At 40.8% G+C, this 11,261-nt stretch overlaps 1 protein-coding gene across 11 annotated transcripts in view; it reads right to left on the bottom strand.

Moving 5' to 3' along the window:
• Window positions 1-456: 456 nt before the first annotated feature.
• Window positions 457-11,261, bottom strand: part of tnk2b (tyrosine kinase, non-receptor, 2b) — a 64,800-nt gene continuing 53,995 nt past the window's right edge. For 3 of the 11 annotated variants that reach the window (XM_046051631.1, XM_046051630.1, XM_046051632.1), the window contains exons 12-20: window positions 11,025-11,119; window positions 10,492-10,686; window positions 10,127-10,218; window positions 9,376-9,420; window positions 8,274-8,707; window positions 6,926-8,137; window positions 5,293-5,388; window positions 3,995-4,125; window positions 457-3,042 (exon numbers count right to left, since the gene is read on the bottom strand). In XM_046051631.1, coding sequence (XP_045907587.1) covers window positions 3,036-3,042; window positions 3,995-4,125; window positions 5,293-5,388; window positions 6,926-8,137; window positions 8,274-8,707; window positions 9,376-9,420; window positions 10,127-10,218; window positions 10,492-10,686; window positions 11,025-11,119 — 2,307 coding nt within the window. In that variant the 3' untranslated portion in view covers window positions 457-3,035. Of the gene's footprint in view, window positions 3,043-3,994; window positions 4,126-5,292; window positions 5,389-6,925; window positions 8,138-8,273; window positions 8,708-9,297; window positions 9,421-10,126; window positions 10,219-10,491; window positions 10,687-11,024; window positions 11,120-11,261 lie in introns of all 11 variants that reach the window. The other 8 variants (XM_046051634.1, XM_046051635.1, XM_046051636.1 and 5 more) reach the window with 5 other exon arrangements.

Here is an 11,261-nt window from a genome sequence, read left to right as displayed (position 1 = left end):
TAAATGATGAACATGGTAAGCATTATACTCTACTTGCTACACATCAGCAGGTTCGCTTTTAACTCAAAGCGATGCTCAGCTCAAAATGGTTGTCAACCAATTAATTGACAAATTGTTTCAGCACTTTAAACTTTAGACATTTGATCAGAAGTGTAAGTCACAAAACCAGATGAGTACCCTTTAAACGCAGTTGTTGCGTATGTTCCAGAGGCTTTCTGTGGTTCTTGTTAATTAATACTAAAAGGGCTCAAACATTTAGGACACAAGTGTCCATTAAAATACTTTAAGGCTAATTAGTATGGTATTTGTTTCATTGAACATCAATACCTCTTATGCATCTGAGTGTTGTGTGGAACAAAATCAACATCCAGCATATCTCCCCTTCAGCACTCAATACTTAAAAAAATAACAAAAATAAGTAAGGCGACTGAAAAAAAGATGAATAAACAAAAGAGGTAGAAAATAATTAATTCTTTAATAAAAAATACATTTATAAATTCGGCAGCATGAACTTCTCTTTAACATTTCCATCAACCCTGGAGGAGAGAAACAATGAAAACCAACTGTACAGTAGGCATTTAAAATAAAACACATTCTGGGAAGCACATACATACAAATGAGGAAGAAATGGCAAGTTGGACTGAAGGAAAAACAGCAAAGACAATATAAATGACTTAAAATCACAGACAGTTTCTAAAGAAATAGATCTGGCGAACAAAGACTAAACAGAACTGAACATCAGAGTCTCAACACCACAACAGGAGACTGTTGCTTTGGGTTGATCATAACACCACAAGGTTCACTTCAGTCCTTCAATACAACTACAGCAGCTTGGTATAAAGACAAACAACACATGAACAGACTGTGGAGGCGGCTCTCACATCAAGTTGTCTTCATGCACTGGTTAACAATCAGCTTTATCATAGCACACCAGAGGGGGACATGGCAAAATTGACTCTGGATCATTGTTTAAACAGAACTTCATCCTACTCTGCGAAGGAAAACTAAGTCACCAAACACTTCATACTGAAGACGGTGTTTCCTGTGCGTTCACTTAGGATCCATCATGACAGAGATCTTTTCACACAACTGGATGGCACTGATGGATGGACAGACTGGGTGGTTTCATGTGCTTATTGCACACAGGAGAGAACTTTTACTGGAGGTTGTCATATAAATCTGCCCAAACGGCTTGTGCTTAGCCCAGTCAGATTCTAGGGTTTTTGTGAATATATGGAGGGTCTGGTTGGTTTGGAGCAAAGCCAGAGTTTACATGTGGACTTGTGTTGTAATTTAAATAAATTATTTTTTACTAAAGAAAGAAGCTTTAAATTGCCTGTAGAGTATTGTTTTTTTTCACATTCGGTTGACCACATAAAAGTCAATTTTAGATGTCAAAGCCGGTGGAATGCCTTTTATTACTATTCCTTTTAGAAGAGTCCTCACAAACTAAGTGCATCTTGAATAAAACGGGAGAACAAAAGCCTGAGAGGCCAAAAAGCTTTGAACCATTCACTACTGAGGGCTCTGCTATGATGATACCTAGTCAGAAGATGTATTGTCACGTCCAGCAGTAAGTTCACCCAGAGCTAAGACGTCTGCCGAGATTTAAATTATTGCCCCTAAAGCTGCTGACCAAAATATCACAGTTGTGGTTAAGTGATGATTAAGGGACAGGATCTGTGCCTTGGGACAAATGTCCCTACGTTGCTGATATTAGCTGCCAATGTAGTCTGTGTGCACGCAGAAAATACCAAGCTGGCAAGAGTTTTCAGCTGATGCATGGGAGTTCTGTATGGGCAAAGTGCTTAGAGGGAAGGAATAAGGAAAGACTATGTCTGGGGTGTAGGACGTTTCTACTGCCAGACGTGGCAATAGGTGCTACAGTATTTAACTTAATGAGTGACACATTTGTAAATATATAATGGCCTGCCCAGGAATGGACATAACAGTTTTCTCTTGTTTCTGAACTTTGTGTTGAAAATATATTAAAATATCAATATTTAGTTCACAAATACATAAATGTCTCTTTATAATGGGTTTACGGCTTACACCCTCTGAATATAAATTAGACAGTTTTGAAAAAAATAAGTGAATCTTGGACAAACTGCTAATCTGATTTATTTCTGTTAATTCTCTAAATTGAGGTCAATATTTTACCGGTTTGACCTTTGACTCTTAGCACAAAGAGCACAGCATGGGGTCAATGTTGATAAATGTCCCGCGCCAAATACAGATTATTGAGGATGTAAGCATTTTGTTATTGTAGAGAAACCTAAATGTTTCTTTTGCAACAGCATTTTTTCCTGTATATTTTTCCTCGACTTTCAGCAGCAAACAATCTTCATAATCACATCCCCACCCCTCTTTATAACTGTAAACGGGCCAAATGATTTCCTGCACAGTGTGGCCTGGAGAGCCAATTAAATACTAGCTTTGTATTGTGTTGTGCTTTTACATGGTAGATTTACAATATGACGCTGTTTTTGACAGTGTTCACTAAATGAGATACCAGTTTTTAGTCAGACTGTGCTCGTTCCTGGCGTATTCTGACAAAATATAATGACCTCATGGTAAAGTATGGATCTTTTTAGGAAGTGCTCATGCCGTAAATGAAAGAAAAGATTGAAGTATCTCTCTGCAGTTGGTCAACAGTGTAAGTGCAGCAGTGAGGCAGTGTGGTAGCACTGTCTTTGTCTTTCAATAACTTTAAAAAGATGGAAGATGGCGGTCTGCAATTCTCTAATAAGTGCAACAATCACATATCTTTCTGATCAAAGTCAAAAAGTGACCCAAAACATTATATTTGCCCCAGGCTAAATATTTTTGTCCATGTTATGCATGAATGGAGCCATTGTAAAGTTTGGTATATTGTGCTAGTTCACTGAAAATGTGCTGGATTCTTCCGCAGTCAAATTACAGTCTTCTGTGTGTCTGAAGCATAAACAGGAAGGGTCAGGAGCAAATTCACCTCCTCATCTGATCTTTTACTGAAGATGAAGTTCCAGTCATAGCTCAGCAGCTTGAAATTTCTGTCACCGTCTAAAAATATAAAGAAGCTTTAGATTAGATTGAGAAAATCACGATGAAATGCAAAATCCTCCTAAATTAACTTGAATGATATTTACATTGTCTTGCAAGAGAGACCTTCCACTTGTGAGGCTTTTGAAGTGACACATTAAATTGTTCAAAATTTAAAAAACATTTCCCTAATATTTTCTATAGAAAAGAAAACTTTCTCAGTCTAGCAGCCAAATATGATTCTTAGCCTCATTAACAGAGCACACCAGCATTCTCATTGCGTCATGCTGCTGCCTGTCTCCTTTCTGTATATGTCTGCCGTTGACGTTTTCAGTTAACTTGCAGTGACATATGGAGGAGGGAATATCTCCAGCAGTTAAGCCCGGCTAAGAAGCCAATTTTAATGGTATCTATTCCAAAGATGGATGTGACTAAACTGATCTCATCTCAGCATGTGAAGCGAGGTCATAAGTAACTGAATTTAATTTCCGGAAACAATATCCAAACATGAACATTACTGTCAAAACGATGGATAAAATGCCACAGACGCAAGATTAAATATCCAAACCAAAGCATGTAACGCCCCATAGATCTGATTTTATTTTCACAAATCAATGATTGTATTGTGGACAAAGATCATTCCCTAATTGTCCATAGTTTTTTAAAATTATTATCACTATTTTAATTTTTTATGTATGTGTTCTTCTGAGGGGTACTATTTCGGGAGATATGTGACGGACTTTAATGTATCATGTGCATACGCAGTGATACTGAATGCCAATAAAAATATAAAATAAATATCCAAACCAAGTTTTAAATGTAGATTAGAGGCTCTGGGTGCTATCTGAAGTGATAGCTAAAGTATTAAATAAGTCAAATGGATGGTCATTGCTGGCCAGTGATGAGAGTACAGTACATTAAAAGGTCATGACCCAAAGTTGAATAAACAAAGCTATAGAATACAGTACAGTACCTCGGTCTTGTTGTGGATCCATAGTTGTCTAACATCTGTGTGCTGGCCACCTCTAAGTTCCAGTCACACATCTCCAGCAGCTTTAGACACTCTGACCTGTTCCTCAGACCCAAACAGAACAACTGCTCAACCTGCAGAGAGACAGACAATAAAAAAAAGATGAGAGCAATTGTACAAAGCGGCCAGGAGAAGGGATAAGATGAGACAGTATAGCTGGCTCACAGGGTCAGGTACTGTACAGGAAAGAACTGCAGAAAAGGGTAAACACAGTCTGTTTTATTTATCTTCTAAACGTTGCTGCCACTATTAAGCAGCACTCAAGTGTTCCCTTGTGCCCAAACACACCTTCTATCCTGCCACAGTGGCCCCAACCACAGGCAGCTGAGAGATTGCTGATTACTGCTGTAGACACATCAGTGTCTGCATGCCTTTTTATTTATAGCCGGCTCATTGCAGCAGCAATGATCTGACTTTCCCTAAAGGTTCAACAAATTTGCTCTTATCATATCCTGATATGAACCTATAAAGTAAAACTACATTCAGCAACTTTGAATGCCTGTTTGTACTTATATCCTCTACAAAATGGGTTATTACAGAAAAGGACTCAAGGACTCTTTTGCAGCATAGCAGTGTTCAGCACTGATTAATTTGGTAATTGCTGTGCTCCAACATAGTCTTACACTTCATAGGGTCTTTATTTTGATGGACTAGAACCATAAAATTTTTGTTGACCTTACTTGGTATAAAGTTTTATTTCACCAATTCAGTTTGCCTTTCAGTGATACAGCTTACTTTTTTTAACAGTGTGAGACTGAATAAAATTAATTGAAACTTAATTTAGTTTTTAGAATTTTTTTTTGACATTATGAGAAAGGAAACATTAAATCGCACACATCTACAAATGTGAAGGATGAAACAGTAAAGTTTAAGTCTTCCATCAATTGTAGTCCTTGATGAAGACAAAAGACATGTATTTGAAGATAATGTTTTCAAGATATGAGCTAGCTCACTTTGTTAACATTAGCTTGCCATCTAAAATACTTACAGTGCTGCTACAGCAGTATGAAATACTGAAAAGGCTGAGCTCAGTGTTTTATAGAAACCAGTGTTTTCATTTAAGCTAATTGTCTGGATTGTTCTTCTTATGTTGAGGCCAATTTATACTTTCGCGTTGAGTCTATCCCTATAGAATCACAATATGAACTACAGATATAGTATGGTATGGTATATAATATGGTTTTCAAAAACTGGCTGCTGTGCATTAAGCATTTTCACAGCATACTAAGAAATGCTCTCACCTTTAGATAATGCACAGCTTTCTGGACATTCCAGTTGTGGTTCTGAAGGGCAGCTTGGCACTCCTCTATTGTAACACCGTGAACTGCCTCCTGCACCTGAATCACACAACAGTGTAAGTCTCTGCAGCTTCCAACAACCCTTATATTCCCCCGGCTCTGATTCCTCACTTGATGGGCCTCACTACTACATTTACATTACATTGACCTACCTCAGAAACACCTGTACACGACTGGGTCCTTTTTAAAGATATTAAATCATCTGTATCAATTTAGCATTAATCCCTCATGTAATATTCTTCTAATTGAAAATATTTTTTTGCACTTATCCAAGTTTTTTTTGCGTGGATTCAAGCATCAATGGATTTGATGAAGCTTTTTGCACAGTTCACTATCACTTCACTAACCAAATTGTATATTATATAGTAGTCTGAGCTCTACTAATTATGTTTCTCCGAATCCACCACGTCTAATTTCAACAATGCAGACAGTGTGCTCCTGGCAGCATAGTGATTGATTTTATTTATTTATGCTACTGTACTGTTTCAACTACAACAGGAAGTAAATGTGGATGTCTACTTCTTGCAATGCTCTCCTCTGCAATACAGTTTATATACGATCCCACATTCTCACTGCACCTCATGTGCGGCCACAGATCTCAGTATGCATTACAAAATGCCAAGTGCCTGATCGATGTAGAGCCTTTGGTGATTCTAACTCCAGTTCAGTCAGTGTCAGAATCAATTGGCCAGCAAGAACAAACCAATGAAATTACGGTTTCTTGTCTTGTCAATTCACAGCAACAATTAATAAGGCCTTTGTCTCAAAAGAATGCTGGCATATTTTTAAATAAGTTATGAGAAGTTTTCATTTTCAAGAACATTTTAGTGCTTTTTTCATTGTGAAGGGAACGGAGAAAATGGAACTTCCCCTTTTAATTAGCCTGACTCATTGACTTTCAGAAGTTCAGCTCCAGTTTGAAAAGGTTATTTTGCTTTTGTTACACATCAATCATAATTTGGTTCTGATAATGATTTAAATAGGGAGGTAATCTGTTCAATTATAACAGATTTAAGCAGTTAAAAGCGGCTACTAAAAATGGTCTTCTGTTGCCCCCTTGTGTTCAGTGTATGAGCAAATGTAATACGCTATACACCATAATATTTCACTCAAAAGCTACATTAACTGTTATAAAACTGCACTGCACTCTATTACATCATTTAAAGTCTTATTACTTCTTAGACCAATCCTACTGGATTACCCTGAACATTGTACTCATATTTCAGCTCATAGATGTGTGATAATGACTTCATCTCATAATAATAGAACCATAATTATGCTCTCATACTAGTGATAAGAAACTAAGAAGGGATGGCTATCTAGTTTAAGGACTGTACTTTTTTATCTGATTTACAAAAAAGCAATCAAAGTAGAATCAAGGAGGACATGAGGTCAACTATATATTGCAGGTAAATTATCCCTCTGCAGTGACATCCATAATGAGAGAGACAGTGAGCAGGCTTTCCAGTTTATCATAGCAATAAATAAAACCTTTCATATGATTTAAATAGTAAAATTATACAGTGTATTTCAAATGAGAAGTTGCAAAAGGCAGTCCAAATATCTCTGACCGTACCATTTTCACCCTTTCAGCTGAGTTTCCTCCTCCGTCTGTCCTGGTGCAGGAAGCATTGACCACCAGTGCTGCAAGCCCTTCTGAACAGACACGAGGGAGACTAACTGATGTCTTCATCCCTGACCGTGGTCCACCCAGACTGCTGTTATTGTTGGTGGAGAAATTAGCCTTCAGTTCGCCTGGCTGGACAAGCCCCTGTCCCTGGAGTGTCTGGCTGCTGACCACCATGGGTCTGACAGTGGCAGTGTTAGCTTGCCGTACATGTCTTTCCTCCACACCGCTGGCAGGGAGGTTCTCTGCCTCCCTGAAGAAACGGTCGTAGCGGTCGAGGTATGGGGGCCTCTCTGGTAGAAGGTAATAGTGGGTGTTACTGACTTTACGTCCATCACGGACGATGGGGAGGATACAGGGGCCCTTGCTGGCAGTGTCCTTCCCCTGTGCCTGGGCCTGGATCACTTTGGGTGCAGCATATTTAGGATCTGAGGCAAAGCTGTGTGTGGTAGGCATGAGTTTACCTGGAGAGGTGGAGAGGTAGGAGCCGTAGGTGTGTGTGGAGGGACAAGAGGAGAGGGGAGCTTGCATGGTGGTGGGACTGACAGAGTAGACTCTCTGCTGGGGGGAGCCCACTACCAGGCCCATGGGGCTGGGAGTCCGGGAGCCCGGCTGGGACAAAGGGTCTCTGGGAGGGATCTGAGGTGGCCGGTCCTGGTCTGGCCCAGAAACGTCCTCTGTGGTGTCAGCTGGCGTCGGTGACAGGGAGAGATCCCTTGACCAGCGAGCAGATGTGTAGTCGCCCCTTTTTATAGGGCGAGGAGGTATGGGGACACGTGGAGGGATCTGGGGTTTGTCCTCACTGGAGCAGAGGACACTCTGCTGATGTCCCTCCTGGGTCTGTGGAGTCTGGGGACACGAGGCTGAGCTCTGGTATGGCGAGCTTGACCGCGTAGCACTTCTAGTCGGTACATTGAGCCTTCTCATGCACTCTTGCTGGAGTTCTTGGAAGATCTCTGCTGACTGGGAGAAGGAAGCGGACAGCACCTGGCTCTGCTTGCCAGGAAGAAAGAGGTTGTCGTCCAGGTCTGGTCTGTCTGGACCCCTGGAGACAAAAGTCTCACCCTCCACTTTCTGTCCAGAGGAGAGAGCCTCATCTGGGTTACAGACGTCACTCTGTTCCTCTTCATGCTGCTGCTCCGAGCTGTTGATGGAGCTCACCTGTATGGAAAAACAAGATTTACATCTTCAATACATTCTGCTATGGATCTAGGTAATACCAGGACTGGAGGTAAACATTCCATTTCCGTGACATTTTGACACAATGTGAAATGTGCTGTAACACCTCCTACCGTACCTCCATATCGTCTTCATCTTGGGCTACATCATCATAGGCCGGGGGTGGAGGTAATGGCCGAGCATCCCAGTCCACTACTGGCGTAGGGTGAAGGGGACGGGGCAATGATCTAGATGGACTCTGAGGTGGAGTCCGGTCCAAGATGTTCTCTGCTTGCAAAGCTAGCTTTGCCAGTGAAGGAATCTGAATTTCAACCACAGGGGAGGGAGAGGGTGCAGGCGGGGGGAACTCCTCCCCAAAGTCAATGAGGGACACTTCACTGTTGAGGATGTGGCCTGAGCCTGAAATCCGGCCACTCCCCTGCTTGGAAGCAGAGACCCACGCAGCGGGTTTAAGTTTTAAGCCTTTGACAGAACCTGTTTTACGAAGTGATAACCTCTTTAGTCCTGCCGAAGTCAGATCCTCATCATCGTTTACTGGATCATAGCAAGGCTCTGGAGACACAAACACACAATACATTCATTACTTTACTGAAAACAAGCTTGAATTTGCAATACCTGTGACCACGTACATGTATTCTGTGTTAATGCATTCACACACACACAACCTCACAAACACATGACCTCCATGGCAAATTTCAGCCTCATTGATAGAAAGTTGTGGTTGCTATACAGTGGGTGTAGCTTTGTTTGCAATAGGCCACTCCCATTCCCAGGCCCACTTTTAGCCAGTCGGCATGAACACAAACACACACAAACACACTTGACCTCTATGACAAATTTCCGCCTCCTACGGTGAAAACTGTGGCTGCCAAAGCGTGTTGAAGTTCCATCAAAAAATTTAGAGAGTGATGACCCCCATGCTCGTTAAGATCTTCACACCTCAATATACAAGACACAGTTCAGTCAAATTAAATCTCCAGGTCTGAAGTTAGTCCTATAGTGCACAGCAAGGACACTGCACACCTGTTAGAGGGACACGAGGATGGAAAGACGGAGAAACAGTGATGTTAAAGGAAATAAAAGTAGAAGACATAATCACTGCAAAGGTAGACAAAGGAGAGAAAAACTAATATGGGATGTACCTTTGAGGAGTGGAGCTAGAAGGGAACAGAGAGGGCAGGAGCAATGGGTGAGGAGCTGCTGAGGGAAACCAGACTTACTCTTGATTAGCACTGCTGGTTGAGGAGGACGGGGAGGAGGCTCCTCTGGAAGAATAAAAGCAAATACCGCCACCACAAAGTATAGGGGGGGGGGGAGACAGCAGCAAAGAAAGAAAGATTAGAAAATAAAAAGCAGCAAGCAAATGTCAGATTGAAAGTGAAAGATTGCCAGCCAAGTGTTAAAAAAAATGAAATGCTGTTTGGTAGCCATTTTTCCAAAGCACTGCAAAAAACAGGAAATCTGATCATTTAACAATTGATTATTGTTGACAGTTATGTTTATAGTTACAGAGTGAAACAGCTGTATATTTTAAATAATGATCAGTTGAGAAATACAAATGTTATTTTTAAATGTTTATCTAGCAGAATGTGAATGTGTATCTTTAAATGACATATATGATCTAAAGATGGTTAAATCAAGAGCAACTGGACTTGGTTGAAGATAACCAAGTCCTGTTACCCTTGATTTAACCTTCCTTAGATAATTATGACCTGGATAACTGAGAATCTTTTTAGACATCCGTCATATAGGACCAAAACATTTCACAATGGGCCTTTAAACTGAGACCAACCCTTCCAGCAGTGACTTTTAGCTCATAAGCTAAATGCTAAACGGGTCTGGGTCAGTGGTGCCACCTAAAGAGTGTGAACCCAGAGATGGTGGATACTGAACAGACTTACAAGACTGTGTTTATTCTTGGTATTCACCAACGTTATGGCTTTAAGTTTTATTTAGAGCTCTTTTACTCACTGTTAGCTCGTCCTGGTAGCTGTGTGGGCCGAGCACCACTGAGGTGTAAACCAAGGACATCAGGAGGATCCATAGGATTACCGAGGTACAAGCTGGGGGTAAGAGAGCGGCAGACCTAATTACAGTAAATGTCAATATACTGAATGTAACTGAGCAGGGTTTTATACTGTTGATAACATTGTGCTACTGCCATCTATTGGTGAGAGTGTATTATTACAACTCAGTAAAAACTAATCGGACAGATTTTTAACACCAACTTCTAACATGGGGCATAATTATAACACATACTGTATATAAAGTGATGAAGACACAGTTAGACCTTACTGAATCCACATTTAAGTTAATCAACAGAAGTTGGTCCTTACTCGTCAATCCTGTCCGGGAAGCCCCAGCATTGATGAGGGTTGGTGTCTCCGTGTCCCGTATGGATGAAGCTGTTCTTGAGCGGCCGACTGATGTCATGTGCTGACAAACCCGCTACTGATGTCACCACGTTTCTGGGGAACTGTCCGACCTTAAGGGTCCGCTTGTTTTGACCTCGCCACCAGTAGTTCTCTGCCCTGAAAGACATCAAAATGCTGAGGATGAAACAGGACGAACCACAGTTGCTGATAAGGAGAATCATCTACAGGGCCTTACAACACCAAATAATTCTGCTGGACATTTAACAACTTAATATTAACAATGTAGTGCATTTAGTTTAATAGAAATTCTATATCTTTTTATTATTAAGCACTGATGAGCTACTTAAGTCAAAATATCTAAACTGGAAAATACCTGTAGGCTATTTTCCCTTTAAACACTATCAGAAATTAGGCTGGCAGGTAGGTTTGCTCAGTAAATGATACAGATGTGGGGGCAGCCTTGTTCAAAGTCTAAAATGCTTATTAATACCCACCTCCCCTCTATGATGGTGATGACATCATTGACTTGGATCAGGAGTTTGTCAGGCTCGTCAAAGTCCTGCAGAGCACACATGTCTGTGGGCATGGTCTGAAAAACCCACACACATAAGAATACTTGTGAGTGGGCCATATTGTAAGGTGGTTAAAATAGTTATTCCAGCTGACAGCATTTTTCTGTTTCTGCTATGCAGTAACTCCACTAGGTGGAGCTAAAGGTCCACTTACGCAAT

This window comes from Micropterus dolomieu, linkage group LG06 (assembly GCF_021292245.1).
Source record: "Micropterus dolomieu isolate WLL.071019.BEF.003 ecotype Adirondacks linkage group LG06, ASM2129224v1, whole genome shotgun sequence".
NCBI classification, from domain to species: Eukaryota; Metazoa; Chordata; class Actinopteri; order Centrarchiformes; family Centrarchidae; genus Micropterus; species Micropterus dolomieu.
This window is presented reverse-complemented; position numbering and strand designations above follow the sequence as displayed.